The sequence below is a fragment of the Rhinolophus ferrumequinum genome, chromosome 14 (assembly GCF_004115265.2).
Source record: "Rhinolophus ferrumequinum isolate MPI-CBG mRhiFer1 chromosome 14, mRhiFer1_v1.p, whole genome shotgun sequence".
In the NCBI taxonomy this organism is placed as follows: Eukaryota; Metazoa; Chordata; class Mammalia; order Chiroptera; family Rhinolophidae; genus Rhinolophus; species Rhinolophus ferrumequinum.
The window spans coordinates 35,336,279-35,352,841 of record NC_046297.1 but is presented as its reverse complement, the minus strand read 5'-3'; the positions used below and the strand labels follow the sequence as shown (position 1 = coordinate 35,352,841).

Genomic DNA, 16,563 nt, shown 5'->3' with positions numbered 1-16,563 from the left:
AATTCAGTAGTTGTAAGAAACCACAGACAGCAAGGTTGTCAGGAATTTCAAATTAAGAACCAGGAAATTGTTTATTTCCTTTCCAGTTCTCTTGGTCTGGATGTATTTTTCCTCACAATTCACTTTGGGCCCTGCAGGTGCGGTGGAATGAACCAGGTGCACAATATTCCTTAGTTGAAAAGGAGAAGCTGCCAAGATTCCCATTTTCAATTGACCAGGAAGGAGATATTTATGTGAATCAGCCCTTGGACCGAGAAGAAAAAGATTCAGTGAGTAGAACTTGGAGGAGTCTCATAGACGACAAGACCACGTCCTGTGCCCATGGACAGCTGAAAGCAGAAAAGATTTTACTTAAAAACAATAACAAAAACCCCAAACTGTTCTGAACCCCAGTACATTATTGCTCTCAAAGACATGATAATATCCCCACATTTTTCTCTCAGTTCCAAGTTCTAAGTAATTGAAAATAAGGTGGTAAATAGAATCAAAATAGAATCGAAACAGCTGTTTTCTCTGCCTTTTAAAGGCAGTGACGAAAGAGTCATATCTTAACTGATCTTTCTGTTTTAGTATGTTTTTTATGCAGTTGCAAAGGATGAGCTGGGAAAACCACTTGCATTCCCACTACAAATTCATGTGAAAGTTAACGACATTAATGATAATCCACCTACGTGTCCATCTACAGTGACTATATTTGAGGTCCAGGAGAATGAAAAAATTGGTAAGAAATAAGATCTGTTCAAAGCTGTGTAGCTGTTCTTCCTATGTTAACTCTGTAATCCCTTTCTCCTTTCTGTCCTGGAAAAGGTAGGCAGGTAAACCTGATCAGGGATCAATTGTCCATGCCTACCACAGCATAGAGGTTGAATTTACCTTGAGACTCACACAGGTATAGTATTTTGGCTCACTCAGTATCTGGCTAGTGTTCTTAAATTGGAGCTTTTATAACTACCATCACCACTACTACCACTATTACTGCAACTACTATTACTGTTACCACTATTACTATTACTGCTACTACCACCCTTACCAATATCGTTAGCACCATAACCACTTCCACTAGTATCCTGTATACATATATAAGGTTATCTTATTTGCAAGGTTTTTCCATAGATTCCTGTTTGCTCTCTAACAAACTCAGTAACAGATAAAATCTCATCAAATTTTCTAAATAATTTAAAGCAACATTTTTACCCAATGTCAGATATCCTGCAGTAAATAAGCACAACAAAAATGGAAATTGACTTTTGATCCTTCATGCTCCCTCTCTAGGAAGGTGATAATAGTTCAGGAGGTTGGTAGATGAAGGTCAAGTTCTATCTATTTTTGTCATTTTGTTCTTGACTTGCTTTATTTCTTTTACTTCATCTCATAACAGCCTTAGTTTTATACAGGGACAACTATTATGGGAACATTATGTTTCAGAGTTTTATGACTTCCTTGGATTTAGGAAAATTCTATGTATTACGCTGTGATGTTAAGCTCATCGGCTGAGCAGGTTAGCACTTCTTGAAATGTTTTTGTCTCTTGTTTCATGTAAGTTTCAGAGGCATTAAAGGTTAGCAGCCTTTTATGACTACCATTCCTAGGGCTTTGCTGCCCTCCTGGCAGATCCTCACACGCCTGTGGATTTTCTCATCATTTTCTTTTGATCTCTCTATTCTTTTCTCCTTTTTTTTGATACATATTTACTGTTTTTTTTTTCCTATCTACAAAGTCCACAATTTCTGTTTGTATTTACTTTTTTAAATATATTTTTTATAACTATTCTTCTTGTCACACACTTTTGACACAGTGAGTACTGTCCTGGCAGCTTAGTAGACACTGGTTGTGTGGCTTGCTTGCTCAATGCTTATTTTTTTCTTCTTTCTGTCAGAAGTTATACATAGGCTACCCATTGTCAGTGTGTCTCGCTTAGGTCCTCTCACTTTCATTTATTTCAATTCTTGCTGCAACAGGATGTGTTAAATGACTTGAAGGATTTTAGTTAATTATAAGAGTCTTCTAATAGCAACAGTTGTGTGACAATGGAATGTGTGACAATAACCAAGAAACACTTGTAGCATTACCTTTTTTGGAAATCTGGGATGGTCTGTGATGCTGAATGAAGGCAGAAGACATTTGAAGACTTTTGTAGATGATACTTCAATTCTGCATATAGCCTAACATTTAGTGTATTAATTATCTATTGCTGCATAACAAATTGCCCCAAAATGTAGCAGCTTAAAACAACCCAGGAATCTGGGTGCAGCTCAACTGGGTGCCTTTGAGAGTTGAGAGAGAGAGAGAGCATGCTCAAAAAGTGTTGGGCAAGATGGAAGTCAGTCTTTTTATAACCTAATATCGGAAGTAGCATCCCATCATGTTTTTCATATTCTATTCATCAGAAGCAAGTCACTAGACCCAGCCAACACTTAACAGGAAGGGATTACATGAGACACCAATGTCAGTGTGTGGAGGTTTGTTAGGAGCCATTTTTGAGGCTTATTTGGGAAGAGGACAGTACTAGTTTTCTGACACTGGTGAGAAAGTCATTGTTGGTAGAATAAATTGTTTAGGTAGAATCAATTGTTAATTCTCTTTGCCTCTCTAAAAGTGAGAATTTATTTTGTAACAATATTTCAAAGTTTTGAGTAGTGGACTTAATGGACAAGGAATTCTTATAAATCAACAAAGACTGAGTCTATTCTATATATATATGGGCTAAAAGAAGTATAAAACAATGTCCCTGCCCTTTGCAGGGCTTACTGTTTAGCTCGTTAAAACACTAAATTATTCCTTAGTATGTTATATTCTCTTGTTTGGTGTCTTCTATTAGCCAGAAGCTTGTGAGACTCATTAATTCAAGTTTTAGCAACACCAACATTTATTTTGAAATCCCACTTGCTACCAAGTCCTACGTGTTCAAACAGGAAATTTAGCGTTTCATAAAAGCACTGCCTCTCTAAAGTATTTCTGAATGCCCCAAGAGATGCTATATATACCTCCGAATCAATCTGGGCTACCACTTGTTCCTGGCTTTTGTCACTTAGAGACATGGTACTCCTCTCCACAAAGTTCTATGCTCGTAATGAGTGGCATCCTCTACTGAAATTTTCCTGATCACTTATGTCAACAGCCTAATGGTGCCTCTGACAGCTGGAAGTTTCCTGTAGAGTGAGAGAAGAACAGTGTCCTCTGTGTTATGCTCACTTGTTGAAGGGAAGGTCCAAAGCAGGGCTGCTCAGATACCAAAGGATCACAATTTAGTAAGACGCTCTTCCATTCCAACACACAGATACTTTTCTTACAAGGGCAGATGCATACCACAAAGGTGACTTGGTTGTGATGGATTCAGAAATAGCAACTGCTAATATACTAGGTATATATTTTCTTCTGCTCTTATTGCTCACGATGCCCCCCTTCCTTGGCCCATAAGACACACCTACATGGTTCCAGCTCCATTATAGACGTAACATAAGTACTTTCCTACCCTCCACAATAAAAACCCACCAGATTTTCATATAAGTAAATTGATGCCAATTGATATAGGAGAGGGAGTTAAACCTAGCTCCACAAATGGGATGTATTCAAGTTTTAGTACCACAAGCCAGTTCTTGCTGCATGTAGAGAAACCCACAATTCCCATTTCACAGAGTAAGGTGATCCAGAACCTATCAGACCTCAACCAGAGCCAAGTGGAAAACTGAGTCAGCCTCTGACTTTTGAAATTTCCTGGACTAAAACACTCACAGGGATAAAATACTTAGGGCCATAAACTGCAACAAGGCAGAGAGGATTCATGCCTGTTCTTTCATCCCATGTTATTTCTGGGGTGGAGTCAGTCTCTGCAATTGTTCCAAAAAATTGCTTAGAAAGGACCTACAGTTGGTTTGCCTTCTTTAGTTGTACCATTTGCCTTGTGTATTAATGTCCAACGGAGGCTATAAAATATTACCACAAAATTGGTGGCTTAAAAAACAAAAATTTATTCTCTCACAGAATAAATTCTAGAACTGTGAGAATCAAAGTGCCAGTTAAGGGAGAATTCTTCCTTGCCTTTTCTGTCTTCTGGTGGCTCTTGGCATGCCTTGGTTGCTCGTGGTAGCATAATTCTAGTCTCTGCTCCTTATTCACATGGCCTCATCCTCTCTGTGTGTTTTTGTGTCTTCTCTTCTTCTTATAAGAACACCAATCACTAGATTTAGGACCCACTCTAAATCCAGGATGATTTCATGGCAAGATCCTTAACAAATTACATTACAAAGACCCTATTTCCAAATAAGGTCACTTTTGAGATTTTGGGTGAACCTAAATTTTTTGTAGGACACTATTTATTATGGATTGAATTCTGTTCCCCCAAATCCAAATGGTGAAGTTCTAACCCCCAGTACCTCAAAGGTTGGCTGTCATTTAAAAATAGGGTCTTTAAAGAAATAAAATTAAAATGATGTCATTATAATGACATAATCCAATATGAATTAATGTTGGCATTGCTAAGACTTGGGAAATTGGGTCCCACAAGATTATGACTAATATAAGACACCAAACAAGAGAATATACACATATTAAGGAATAATTTAGTATTTTATCGATCTAGACAGTAAGCCCCTCAAAGGGCAGGGGCATTGTTTTGTACCTCTTTTACCCTACATATATAGAATAGACTCAATTTTAACCCAACATTCTGAATCCATCTCCAATACAGTGTTCTAAGAAGAGAAAATCTAGACACAGACACATACAGAGGAAAGACCATGTGAAGACATGTAGAGATGACAGCTATCCACAAGACAAGGAGAGAGGTCTCAAAAGAAACCAACATTTGATCTCAGAGCTCTAGCTTCTAGAAACTGTGAAAAAATAAATTTCTGTTGTTAAAGCTACCCAGTCTGTGGTACTTTGTGATGGCGACCCTATCAAATTAATGATGTACTACTTAACACACTACACTATGGAGAGGGTTAGAAGAACCAAAATACATCTAAGAACTTTAGTCAGCTACTCAAAGTTATTTACAGTGATTTCTAGGAACCTGCTTATCCAGTGAAACCATTTTTAATAGATTAAATAGAGCCTGTAATGGATAGATTTCCTTCTTTCCTTCTCCATAGGAAGCAATATTGGGACTCTTGTCGCCCATGACATGGATGAAGCAAACACTATCAACAGTGTTTTAGAATACAGAATTGTGGATCAAACTCCAAAGTCTCCCAGAGAAGGACTCTTCCTGGTCCAAGCATATACAGGGGTGTTCCAGTTAGCCTTGTATTCCTTGAAGAAACAAGACACTCCTCAGTACCAATTAACAGTAGAGGTGTCTGACAAAGGTTAGTATCACATTCACTGTCAAGAGTGAAAATATTTGTTTACCTTTTAGTTGTGATTTGTTAGACTGCTCTAATGCCTGGATATATTACAGAAGGATGCTGTTTAAGTGTTCTTGCTTCCTACCATGTTTCCCTGAAAATAAGACCTACCCTGAAAATAAGCCCCAGTTAAAATCCTCAGCCAGATGGATGCATTTAGTACATTATGACGATGTTCCGAAAGAAGATGATATGACTGTATTTGAATAAACATAGATTGTTGTACATGAGAAAAGAAGACATCCCCTGAAAATATGCCATAATGTGTCTTTTGGAGCAAAAATTAGTATAAGACCCAGTCTTATTTTGGGGGAAACACGGTATGTAAAACACACATGCAGCACAGAGGTAGCTGGTCCAAGTTACAGCTCAGACAACACTATTTCCTGGTTCTCCAAGAAACAGATGCATAGAGGGGATTAAATGAAAAAAGGATTTTTTTTTAAGGGAAAATGCTCATGGGAATAAATTGGGAGAGATACAGAGAAGGCTAGGAGAACCATCAGACTACAATACAAGCCTGACCCTGAGTGAAGGAAGTAGGGAAGGAAGGCTGATGGGAGTATCATAGACCACTGAGCAGTCAAATAAAAGTTTGGCAAGTTCACTGGGGAGTCCAAAATTGGACTTTGAAAGAGTCCATGATCTTTAAGAATGGGCCTGTCTTCTCCAGTCACTGGCTGGGGGGAGTCATGGGAAGCAAGTCCTCGGTGGAAATGTGGTGATAAATTTCAGAATGCAGTAGTGGGGCCATTGTCAAGTAAGATCCCTGTTTATAGATGTCAGCAAGGCACTCTGTCATGGCCACCATAATCGTGAACAAGAAAATTAATTGTATTTCCCAATTCTTCTTTTTGGACTCAAAGGATTCAACTGGATGAAAGTGGAGGAAAAATATATCTTTCGGGAAATTTTGTCTTTTCCTATTAGCTTCTAGTTGGCCATTTGACATACCAGGAAACATTTCCCCCTACTCCTTATATAATTTCAAAGCAAGTGGTTCTTGATTTTTGTTGGGTCACAAGACTGAGAATCTGATGAAAACTATTCATTCTCTAACAAATGCCCATGTTCTCAGACAAATGTGCACAAACACAGAAAATGTATCTATTTAGTGACAGACTTATTTTAGGGGCAGGCATACTCCTTGGTTAAGATCCTTTCTTTGAATTAATTTTCACTGAATCTTAGATTAACAAATAGTTCGGTAAGGGTTGTGCTAGGAGGCACAGATTATATAGGTATGGAGAAGAAAAGGGCATCATTTCACACTGTTTCACATTTTTTCCTTTATGTAGATGTTGATGTACTGGAGAGAACTGGCATTTAAAGGGTCCCCAAGGCATAATGTTTGAAATTTAGTAATTTGACAAATATTGAAGGCCTAACATTTATCTAGCATTATGTTAAGAGGTACAACAAAAGTGATAATGAGTATAATAAACCATGATGAATTAACAATCTTATACCATTAGCCATCCATTCTTTTAGCAAACAGTTATTGAGCGCTTACCTTGTTTGAGGCTACCATTCAAGGTATTGAGGCTACACCTGTGAATAAAACCCAATATCTGTCCCCAGGGAGCTCTCATGATAGAGGAGATGGACATGTGAATAAGTAAATTGCAAGAAACATATATAAGGTTGCCTGAGAAGGAAACGAGTGACTCAGTGGAGGGAGAGAATGGGTAAGGCTTTCCAGAAGAGATGATGTTGAACCGAGTTTTGAAGGATGGATATAGCAACTTACAAAATAGTGTAGGGCTTATAGAGAAGCCCTACACTATGTTCAAATGCATGGGGACCTGAAGCAATTTAAGGCTATAAGAGCATAAAATGGAAATCAGATTACAAATTGTCTATGTATAGGAATACATGTATAGAAAATATGGGCCAGATTATAAAATATATTTACACATAAATATATGTGTTTGTATGTGTGTTGATGGAATGAAACATTCAAGTGTGCACTACAGAAACTTAGAGACTAAGCTGTAATTAACATAGTTTTATATGAAATCAGGGAGGGCTTGTTACCCAGGAGGACCCCCTGCTAACCCAGATGAGGTTTGTACAGATCAGGGAGCCAATGTGTGTAGGTAATGGGGTCCCCTAATCTTGCCATTCTTGTTGTCTACAAATGTTTAATCAATGTTCACTTATTTATACTTTGATTATCATTAGATTGCATGTCTGGCCTCATGTCCAGGGCATTGAGCACAAGCTTTGGAATAAGACTGTCTGAGTATACCTGTTAGAATCCCAGCAGGAAATAGAGACTCCTGCCCCCCACCTCAAAAGGAGTAACCAAAAAGAGGTTTAAGAAGGGATTATTTGTAAAAGATGTAGGCAAGGTGAAGGGAAACCAACTGGATGTATGAAGCAAAATGCACAGTCTTTCCTACCCAAAGGAATGAAGCATTGAAGAAAGGGAGCATTTCCCAAAGTGGCAAGACCTATGCCTGTGGCTGTAGGCAAGACTGCTGGCAATGGGGAACTATACCACACCTCTCTTCTCCTTCCCCTCCTCCCATCTCCTGCCAGTGCTCCCACTGGCAAAACCCAACTGTTACCCAGAGGGCCAGAATGCCCACTGATGCAGTTCATAAGGTAGGCCTCCTGGACACTGCAGGGTAGAGGGTGGAGAGTGGATGAAGAGGACAAAGGAAGTATATGGATTTCAATTCTGGCTCAATCATTAGTTAGTTGTGTGACCTTGGTTATGTTACCTAACTTCTCTATCCTTTGGCTTCCTCATTTGTGAACTAAATGAGAATGATAATAGCACCTACATCATGAAGTTAGTATGAAAAGGAAATGAGTAATGCAGGTAAAGCACTTAATACAGTGACTAATAAATAGAGAGTGCTAACAATTTGTTTTATGTCAAAAACTTTAGTTCTTTTTTTAATTTTAATCTTCCACTTACAGTTGTCTATAATATTATATTAGTTTCAGGTGTATAGCCTAGTGGTAAGAAATTTATATAATTTACAAAGTGATTCCCCCCAATTAGTCTAGTAGCCATCTGGCACTATACATAGTTATTACAATATTATTGACTATATTCCCTATGCTGTACTTTACATTCCGATGACTATTTTGTTACTATCAATTTGTACTTGTTAATCCCTTCACCTTTTTCACCCTGCCCCCGAAGCCCTACCATATGGAAACCATCAGTTTGTTCTCTATATCTGTGAGTTTGTTTCTGTTTTCTTTGTTTGTTTATTTTGTTCTTTAGATTCCACACATAAGTAAGATCATATGGTATTTGTCTTTCTCAGTCTGACTTATTTCACTTAGCATAATACCCTCTAGATCCATCCATGTTGTTGCAAATGCTAAGATTTCCTTCTTTTTAATGGCCGAGTAATATCCCATTGTATATATGAACCACTTCTTCTTTATCCAATCATCTATTGATGGGCACTCAGGTTGCTTCCATATCTTGGCTATTGTAAATAATGCTGCAATGAACATAGGGATGCATAACTTTTTGAGGTAGTGTTTTGGATTATTTTTGGATAAATACCCAGAAGTAGAATTCCTGGGTCATAAAGTAGTTCTGTTTTCAATTTTTTGAGAAACTTCCAAACTTTTTATCAAAGTGACTGCAGCAAGTTTCAATCCCACCAACAATGCACAAGGGTTCCCTTTTTCCACATCCTCACCAATATTTCTCATTTGTTGATTCATTGATGACAGCCATTCTGAGAGAAGAGAGCCCAGAAATAAACCCACACCTATACCGTCAATTAATCTATGACAAAGGAGGCAAAAACATACAATGGGGTAAAGACACTCTATTCAATAGATGGTATTGGGAAAACTGGTCAGATACAAGCAAAATAATGAAAAAAGACCACCTTCTTAGATCATATACAAGAATAAACTCAAAATAGATTAAAGACTTAAATGTAAGACCCAAAACCATAAAACTCCTAGAAGAAAACATAGGCAATAAACTCTCTGACATTGCTCTTAGTGATACTTTTCCTGATATATCTCCTCAGGAAAGGGAAACAAAAGAAAAAAAATAAGCAAATGGGACTGCATCAAACTAAAAAGTTTTTGCACAGCAAAGGAAACCATTGACAAAACAAAAAGACAACTTATTGAATGGGAGAAGCTATTAACAAATGATATATCCAATAAGGGGTTAACGTACAAAATTTATAAAGAATTTGTACAACTCAACAACAAAAAAACAAACAATCCAATTAAAAAATGGGCAGAGGACCTGAATAGATATTTCTCCATAAGAACACACAGATGGCCAATAGACATATGAAAAGATGTTCAATGTCACTAACCATCAGAGAAATGAACAACGATGAGATGTCACCTCACAGAACCCAGATTCTTAATCTTTATGCTATAGTATGCCACAGTTATTAGAACAATAGCGACCCCCAAAAAGAACCTGTTGTTTCTTGTTCTGGATGTTTCCTCAGGCACCCCATTCCTACCCATACTCTATGCTCATCTTGGACCTACGTTGAACCTGCTGTCTCTGACTAGGTCTTTGAATTGTCAAACCCACTCCGCAAAGCCTATGTCATTTCCCCAGGGTTCCATGAGCCATCACTGCCTCTCTTTTGCCTCTAGCAGGCTGGACAGTCAGGCCCTTTGAAGAGGACTAATTGTACCACTTCCTCCCTTACCTAGAGGGGAGGGAGGAGGCACCCCGAACCTTCCCACCATAGGGAGCACAGGAGATGTAGGACTGGGATATTCAGAGAAGGAAAGAGCTGACTGGGATGCTCAGGAAAGGCTTTCTGGGAGTATAGTTTAACACTGGGATTTGAAGACAACATAAGTTTCACTAGTTAGAAAAAAGAGGCTGCTTCACAGAAAAGGTACATTCTTGCTCAGGAACTAACCTTACTCAGGAGGGGGTAGGTGGAGGGCAATGGGAATCCCAGGGGAACTTCATTCAGGACTTTCTTTAGCTTCCCTGTGGTGACTTGCTTGTGGGCGCAGGTGGGGAGCAGAGACTCCTGTTTCCACATAAATTGCATGTCAATAGCAAAATTGTGACTATGGCTATCACTTTACTTGGCAATTTTTTTCTTGCAGGTTTCTGATTTTAGTGCATAATTTTTCATCGAAAATTTTTATGACATGACTTTGATTTTCAGATTTCAAGACCCTCTGTCATGTGCAGATCAATGTTATTGATATCAATGATCAGATCCCCATCTTTGAAAAATCAGATGTGAGTAATTTCCACCTGTTTTTTGTTTGTTTTGTTTTTTTCATTTTGTTCATATTATTTGACCCTACTTCTGGAGAGTAGTTAGGAAAAATGCCAAACTTCACAGGTAGCCTTCGTCAATGCACTGGTAACAAACACAGACAGTTTCTCCAGTAGAAATCTTCAGGGAACAATAACATTCACTGTTATAGTATCTGGGAACATCTGTTTATAAGTTTCTGCCAATGGCTCATTTGTTCCAAGGGCTGCTTGAAAGCTCAACCACAATCTTTGTCAAATTGAAAAGAGTTGAATGGCTAATTTCAATTTGTCATTACATATTTTGTGTGTAATAGGTGAATAAATAGATTAGTGCTAGTTCTCAAACAAGTATTTTTAGTAAAAAAATTAATATTTGGAATATTGGCAATCTAAACTTATTTTGTAATAACTGTGTTAAGAGAAAAGGAGAAGAAAAAGCTAATCTCTGGCTCTCAAGACATTTGTAAGAATTAGAAATATTGGGCAGAAAAAGCAGGAGCAAAGAGATCAGTTGAGGACATGAAAAAGAATGTTTACTTGTTGTTGATGTGGGCTTTAAACTTGGGGGTAGTTTTATCATTGCTCCCTTTAGAAGGGATGTCTCCATTTATTTATTCTGGAGCAGAGGGAAGCCCATTTGACTAGATTGTTATGTCTTAGTTGAAGTCAGTTATGAGGCAGCCCAGAGTCCCGTGATGATGTTCATAAATCAAAAAAAGAGACACAGCTGTGACAAAGAAGGGGAATAGATTTATGAGAGGGTTCAGAGCAGTAAGAAGTGAGTGATCAATGTAACTTATGTAACAGTCATTTTTTTCTCAGCCTCCATGATCCCTTCCTTGTGTTGTGATTTCCTTGCACTACATCTCAACAGTGGTTTTAGATTGAGGATGAAAATCCTGCTCTGAAGTCTCAGAGCTTGGAAATGCAAACTGGGCTCTACAGAGTGAGTCTGCTGCTTTCACTGCTGTGGTCTTCTCCTGGACCCTACCTATTTCCTTCTATAAGATCACGATGCCCAAGAGAGATTATCTGGGGGATTTTCATTGGAGGAGTGGGAGATAGTCTAGGCCAGTGATTAAGAGTACAGGCTCTGGAATTGGACAAACATGGGTTTGAATCCCAATTCGGTGTGGTCTTGGGTGGGTTTTACTTCTTCAATCCTTTGCTCCTCTGTCAAATGGAGATGATAATATAGCTACTCAATAGGCTTGTTGCTTATCTTTATGGAGCACTTACTATTGGCCAGGCATTCTGGGTCTTTACATGCTTTATTTCTCAATCTCCACAGCAAATATGAAGTAGTTCTATTTTTATTATCTCCATTAGACAGATGATGAAACTGAGACTTAAAGACATTAGGTAACTTGCTTCAAGTCATCTAGCTAATAAGTGGCAAGCCTAGGATTCATACCCAGGCCACTTGACTCCAAAGTTCAGGCTCTTAGCTACTACTCCTTGGTTGATTATGGATTAATTAAAATAATATATGTAAAGTACCTGTCACATTATACGTACTCAATACATAGTATTTATTTATGTAATCACTAGTATAATAATTACAGTTAAATGTATTGGATGTCAGAGGGTTAATCTCTTTTAGAATTTTACCAGTAGATCTCTGAGATGTATTTCTTGGTTCAATAGATATCAGTCTATGAGTATGACTGATGTCAAAATCAACTGCTACATATTCATCAATAGGAAAAACATGCTTGGTAAGTATTGATGCAATATATGACTTGCGCCCATTCTGAAATCAGAGACATGTTAGCCCTTTGGCAATTATGCTTGATGACAATGAACATTTTCATCATTACCTTTGCTTCCTTCTTAGTACGGAAACCTAACTCTCGCTGAAGACACAGTTGTTGGGTCCATCATCTTAGTCATCCAGGCCACAGATGCTGATGAGCCATTTACTGGGAGTTCTAAAATCCTGTACCGTATTACACAGGGAGACAGTGAGGGGCGACTGGGGATTGACACAGACCCTCAAACCAACACTGGATATGTCATGATTAAAAAGGTAAATAGCCCTTTAATAGAATTTGTCTTTTTCATTGATTAATTTACTTATGACCATGCAAGGACCAATAAGCAGAGGTAATGTATTAGCAGGGCAATGGATTCCTAGAGCTCTTTCAGTTATTCCTGTCCTCCTGAAAGACAAAAGACCTGGAATCTAGTTCTGGGTCTATCATTAACTGACCAAGTAAGCCTTGTGGAGGAAGGTAGGATTGCCATATAAAATAGACGAAAAACAATTTTTAAATATATGTCCCAATATTTGGGACATACTTATACTTAAAAAATTGTTGTTAATCTGAAATTCAAATTTAGCTAGATGTTCTATATTTTTGTTTGCTAAATCTAGGTGGGGGGTGTGCTCAGGGCTTTTCTTGTCCCTTTGCAAATGTGGGGTGTTAGATGGGATAAGCCCTACGAGCCCTTTAAGCTGTAGACCCTTTATTCTAATGTGCCAGCCACAGACTCCTCTTTAAAAATGACTGGAAATTAGTAGATATGTTTTCAAGGTTTGGTAGACAAGTTTATGCTTTCATCTCTTCTTCCATACCCATTCTTACTTTCATCTTTTATGGTATTACTAAGCCCACTGGCTCTTACTTTGTCCCTCCCTCTATAAGGAGTAGGCACACTGGAGCCAAAAATCTTGATTACCATAGTACCTGCTTCTTTGTGCAGGATCTTCCTATCCCTCCCTAATCTTCTCCCATCCATGTACATCTAATTCTTGACCTTTTCCTCTGTGGCTGCCTCATCTATGATTCAAAGGATGTAGCTGGTTTACCAGGTGACTCAATAGGAAGCAGCATTCAATGTCATCCAACGTATTTAGAATTAAAATGAGTCAGAGTACAGCAAAAGAGACTTGGCAAACATAGTTGAATGCTGCAGGTTTGTAGTATAGTGTGCTTGGAAGCTGCAAAAAAAAAAAAAGGCTCTGGAGAAAAGTTTTGAAACAGAATAAAGGAAAGCTGAAGCAGAGGCTTTTGAAGACAAAACAGAACAATTTTACAGGAAATGGATAGACTGACCAGGAGAAGAATGCTAGTGGTAAAGCAAGCCCTAGGGCAGTGTCAGGATTCTGATCTCATTATCACCGTATACTCTGCCTCTGACAAAGGGCCTCACTGGGTTTTAGCAGTGAGGTTTGTGTGTGGACCAGCTCAAACCGTTAGCATTCTGTGTCAGTGTGACATTTGGAATAGGTGCTGTTACAACTTCACCTTCCGTTCGTGCGGTCTACATGGAGAAAAATAACTGCAGAAGGAAAGGGTAAAGGAAAGGGCATTTTTCAGAGTTTACAGTAGGTGTTCCAGGCAGCATATCTCCCATCCTCCTCCAGGACCAGAGCTCTTTAGAAATCTATGAGAAGATGGAGACCTATGCATCTCAGTACAAATGATTCCACGTCAGCATTTTTTTCATGGTGGCTTGTGAACTAACTTAAGTTAATTTGACCATTTATGGCTAATGCTCACCTTTAGGGAGGTGTTGGTAACCCTGATGATTTAGTGGTATGTGAGAGCTGCAAGTATCCTCCCATACAACCTTGAGAAGGTATGTTACAATAGAGCAGGTCTCTGACTAAAATCTTTGTCATATTCTTATTTTGTTTATGGTTGTTTTCCAAGTGTCTGGAATACTGTCTGGCACACAGTAGAGGTTTAATAAATATTGGTTGACTAAATAAATAATGGAATTCTGTCCCATATACAAGTGTTAACAAGCAGGCACAAAAATGATCATCTAACTTTGCTTTAGGCCTGTGAAGTTTCAGCTTTCTATCCCTTAGGCTCTAGCGAGAGGATTGTCTGATGATCCATAGAAAGGTGATCCTGGACTGAACAGAACTGGAGTCCTGGAAGGGAATAAGCTGCTGGACTAGCTAGATGCTTACACTCTTGTTCATGTGATGACTGAAAGATATAGTGTATATTTAACAAACTACATGTCTTGAATACCACGAATGTAACAAAATTTCTTTGTAAGATCACTTTGCCAATTAACAAACTTTCTAGTGCTGATTGAGACAGTGCTAGCTCAAGGCCTGTAGTAGCTGCTTCTGGAGTACAGATCTCTGATTAGAGTCTTTCAGATGCTAAGCAACAATCACCCCTGAAGTGTAGATTCTTCATTAGGATACACCAAATATTAGCCAACTGCCCCTAGGATGTATATGTATTTACTGTGACAGGTGTATATATTTGTATTGTTTTTGGTGTTTTAAATAGATTAAACTCTATAATGTGGTTTCTTGTGTATGACTTAGACTTACCTAATTCCCTGTCCATTAAGCTATCAGGGGACTACCATTTCTTCTGAACCATGTTAATCATTTTTAAGTGTTTAAATTAAGGCTTTTAAAACAATATTGTGGTAAAAAACATTACATGAAATATACGTTCTTAAATGTTATAGTGTACAGTTAACTATATGAGTGTTGTTGTATAGCAGATCTCTAGAACTCTTCCATCTTGCATGAATAAAACTCTATGCCCTTTGAACAAGCAACTACCTATTCCCCCCCACCTCCATCTCCTGGCAACCACCATTCTACTTTCCACTTCTATATGTTTGACTGCTCTAGTTACCTAATATAAATGGAGTCATACAATATTTATCTTTCTGTGACTGGCTTATTTCACTTAGCATAATGTCCTCAAGGTTTTTCCATGTTGTAGCATATGACAAGATTTCCTTAATTTTTTTAAGGCTGCAAAGTTTTCCATTGTCTGTATATTTAACATTTTCTTTATTCATCTGTCAGTGGGCATTTTGATTGGGTCCATTTCTTGGCTATTGTGAATAATGCTGCAATACACATGAGAGTAAAATTATACTGTTTTTCAGTTTTTTTTGATAAATATCCAGAAGTGAGATTGCAGGATTGCAGAGTAATTCTAGTTTTAAGTTTTTGAGAAAACTCCATGCTGTTTTCCATAGCTATTGCACCATTTTACCTTCCCACCAACAGTGCACAAGGGTTCCAATTTCTCCACATCCTCACCAACACTTGTTATTTTCTCTTTCTTTGTTTCTTTCTTTGTTTCTTTCTTTGTTTCTTTCTTTGTTTCTTTCTTTGTTTCTTTCTTTGTTTCTTTCTTTCTTTCTTTCTTTCTTTCTTTCTTTCTTTCTTTCTTTCTTTCTTTCTTTCTTTCCTTCCTTCCTTCCTTCCTTCCTTCCTTCCTTCCTTCCTTCCTTCCTTCTTTCTTTTTAAATTAAAGTTTATTGGGGGTCACAATTGTTAGTAAAGTTACATAGGTTTCAGGTGTACAATTCTGTACTACATCATCTATGTATCACATTGTGTGTTCACCACCCAGAGTCAGTTCTCCTTCCATCACCATATATTTTATTCCTTCTACCCTCATTTACTACCCCTCTCCCCCCTTACCCTCTGGTAACCACTAAACTATTGTCTGTGTCTATGAGTTTTTGATTCTTCATTTGTTTGTCTTGTTCCTTTGTTGTTTTCAGTTTTATATACCACATATCAGTGAAGAAATCATATGGTTCTCTACTATTTCAGTCTGACTTATTTTACTTTCTGTTTTTTTTAAAAAAAAAATTATAATTGCCATCTTAACAGGTGTGGTTTTGTTTTGCATTTCCCTGATGATTAGTGATACTGAACATCTTTTAATGGACCTGTAGCCTAGTTGTATGTATTCTTTGGAAAATAGTCTATTCAAGGGTTTTGTCCATTTTTAACTCAGGTTATTTGTTTTTTGCCATTGAATTGTAGGAGTTTCTTATATATTTTGCATATTAACCCCTTATCAGAAATATGGTTTGCAAATATTTTTTCCCCCGTTCAGTCCAGTTGGTTGCCTTTTCACGTTGCTGATTCTTTCCTTTGTTGTGCAGAAGCTTTTTAGTTTGATATAGTCTCACTGGTGTATTTTTGCTTTTGTTGCCTGTGCCTTTGGGCTCACATCTAGGAAC

General features: G+C 37.9%; 1 protein-coding gene across 2 annotated transcripts in view; it reads left to right on the top strand.

The window, feature by feature from the left end:
• Positions 1-16,563, top strand: part of CDH17 (cadherin 17) — a 127,505-nt gene that overhangs the window by 63,283 nt on the left and 47,659 nt on the right. For both annotated transcript variants that reach the window (XM_033126950.1, XM_033126951.1), the window contains exons 8-12: positions 138-269; positions 571-721; positions 5,094-5,309; positions 10,493-10,569; positions 12,428-12,619. In XM_033126950.1, the coding sequence (XP_032982841.1) occupies positions 138-269; positions 571-721; positions 5,094-5,309; positions 10,493-10,569; positions 12,428-12,619 (768 nt within the window). The remainder of the gene's footprint in view (positions 1-137; positions 270-570; positions 722-5,093; positions 5,310-10,492; positions 10,570-12,427; positions 12,620-16,563) is intronic.